Source organism: Lepidochelys kempii, chromosome 7 (genome assembly GCF_965140285.1).
Source record: "Lepidochelys kempii isolate rLepKem1 chromosome 7, rLepKem1.hap1, whole genome shotgun sequence".
Lineage (NCBI taxonomy): Eukaryota > Metazoa > Chordata > Testudines > Cheloniidae > Lepidochelys > Lepidochelys kempii.
The window spans coordinates 72,180,801-72,182,876 of NC_136386.1; the positions used below are offsets into that span (position 1 = coordinate 72,180,801).

A 2,076-nucleotide genomic window follows, 5' to 3' on the forward strand; every position below is an offset into this window, starting at 1 on the left:
AAGCTGAATTTCCCTTGCTCTTCATACAATTTTAGTATCGTAATATACTTGACTGATAAAGCCAATTGGTGCACATTGTACAATGAAACATGGGCCTAGTAATACTGAGAGTATTAAAAATGAGCTGGAGCAGCCTCAGTTTATGTACTCAGTTGTTCCAAAGTTCAAAATAGAGAATGTATGTAACTTGCTCTTTTGGGTTAATCTAGTCCTTTTTTCTTTTGTGAATGTACAATCCACCCATCCTTTCATACCAGAAAATTTCTTGAAATGCATGTCCAGTTTTAGGAAGAACAGAATTTAGAATTTGTATTTTCAAGTGTATGTAACTGAATGCTACCATTTATTGTTATTTTATTTTATATTTTAGTATTATGAAGGTAAGATAGCACATAAGGAAAGGTAGAAGAGAATCTCTCTTATAAACCAAAATCTTACAACAAAAAAAATCTGATTTCTAAATCTGAAGTAGAATTTTAAGTTCAAAATATATTAAAGTAATTGACAATCTGTGTATTTGTCATAACTGGATTGCTGCTAAAAAGCCCCAAATATGATGGTACAACCCAGTAAGACTTAAATCTTCACCTTGAAACAACCCACTACATAAAGCATTTAGTTGGAGCCTTTTAACTAACTTGGCTACTCCAGTAAACAATCTGAAGTTTTGGTGGAATAAAAACATGCAGAGCAGCCAAGAAACTCAGCAGTTGCAAGTCATAGTGTTCTTAATTTGTTGGGGTACAGTACTTTCCCTCCTCTGGCTTCATTTCTACTCTCTGTCCGTATCCCTGTCTTTCTTTTTCCATTCACCTCTACAACAACCAAATCTCATCACTGCAATGGCCTCCAATGTTTAAATCTGACAATCATTACTTCCTGTAATCCCAATGGATGACCAGATTTGGATGAACATGAGAAACTTTTGGCCACTGAAACAGGTGAATTCCTTATAATTTAACATAAGCATTTCTCTCCATTAAATTCATCACGCATATAGCGCTTTAAATATTTGAAAAGTGGTCAGTTTTCTAGCTAGGTTAACTATTGCTCTCAATATACACCTAGCAAAACTATGTTCTGAAAGATTATAAAAAGTATCAAATCTTAACAAGCCTAACTCCAAGAAAAAAGGGGGAAATGAACTCTTTCTACAGGCATGGTGGTGACTAGTAGAGAGTAGTTAGTGAAGACATCATTTGCCCTGTTTATTTTAAGTACATGAAAGCAAACAAAACAATCAGAAGACTGAACAACATACTTGTCTCTGTGCACTTGTCTACCACTCTGATACTTGTCTCTGTGCACTTAGTACAATCTTGGCTTCTCCGATGGACATGGGGCTGGGGGGATGGGGAAGGGAATCACAATTACACACACATACAGGGAAAGACTCTCCCCAGTCAGACAAGAGACGAAAACCAGCCACAGAAAGAGATGCACGGAAGAAGGTTAAAAGGAGGCGGGTGGCACAAACCTTTGTTCCCCACCGTGGCTGCCAAGCTTTGGCAACTACCGCTGCTTCTGGGCCCTCGTTCCCGGGGGAGAGGGGGAAGAGAAGACGGAGGCTGCAGTGTCCCTTTTCTGTCCAAGGAAGGGGGCTGCTCTTCCTCCGACCCGCGGCTGCCGCTGGGAGAGGCGGGGGGGGCCAACCTGACTCTCTTCCTGGGGGGTTCACACTCAGCCCCTGCACTCATGCTTAGGAGACACCCCCCCGGCTGCGCGCACCCCCAAACGCGCTGCGGCGCTGGGCTCACCAGGGAGGAGAGGCAGCCCCCAAGGGAGAGAAGGCGGGGGCCCTTCCCCTCCACATCCTCCTGCTGCCGAAGGTGCGTCGGGGGCAGCTCGCCCGGCTCTCCCACGCCCCAGACCTTCCGGGCAGCAGCGAGCGGACAGGGAACAGGGACCCGCACAGGGCTGGACTCAGGCCAATGGGGGGGTAGGGGCCGCGGCCACACACCTCAAAATGTCTCCCCCTCTCCCCATAGCAACAGCTCCTCCGTCGCCCCGCCTCCTTGGGCCGGAAAGCCACATGCCCGGGGTCGTCGTAAAGCGGAACAGGAGACGTAAAAGCTG

The 2,076-nt window shown here is 45.5% G+C and overlaps 1 protein-coding gene across 7 annotated transcripts in view; it reads right to left on the minus strand.

Moving 5' to 3' along the window:
- The window catches only part of PARG (poly(ADP-ribose) glycohydrolase), a 126,946-nt gene extending 124,905 nt beyond the window's left edge, over positions 1-2,041 (minus strand). Inside the window, exon 1 of one of the 7 annotated variants that reach the window (XM_073353306.2) lies at positions 1,478-2,041. In XM_073353306.2, coding sequence (XP_073209407.1) covers positions 1,478-1,697 — 220 coding nt within the window. In that variant the 5' untranslated portion in view covers positions 1,698-2,041. Of the gene's footprint in view, positions 1-1,261; positions 1,447-1,477 lie in introns of those variants that run through there. The other 6 variants (XM_073353303.2, XM_073353305.2, XM_073353302.2 and 3 more) reach the window with 6 other exon arrangements.
- Positions 2,042-2,076: the final 35 nt, after the last annotated feature.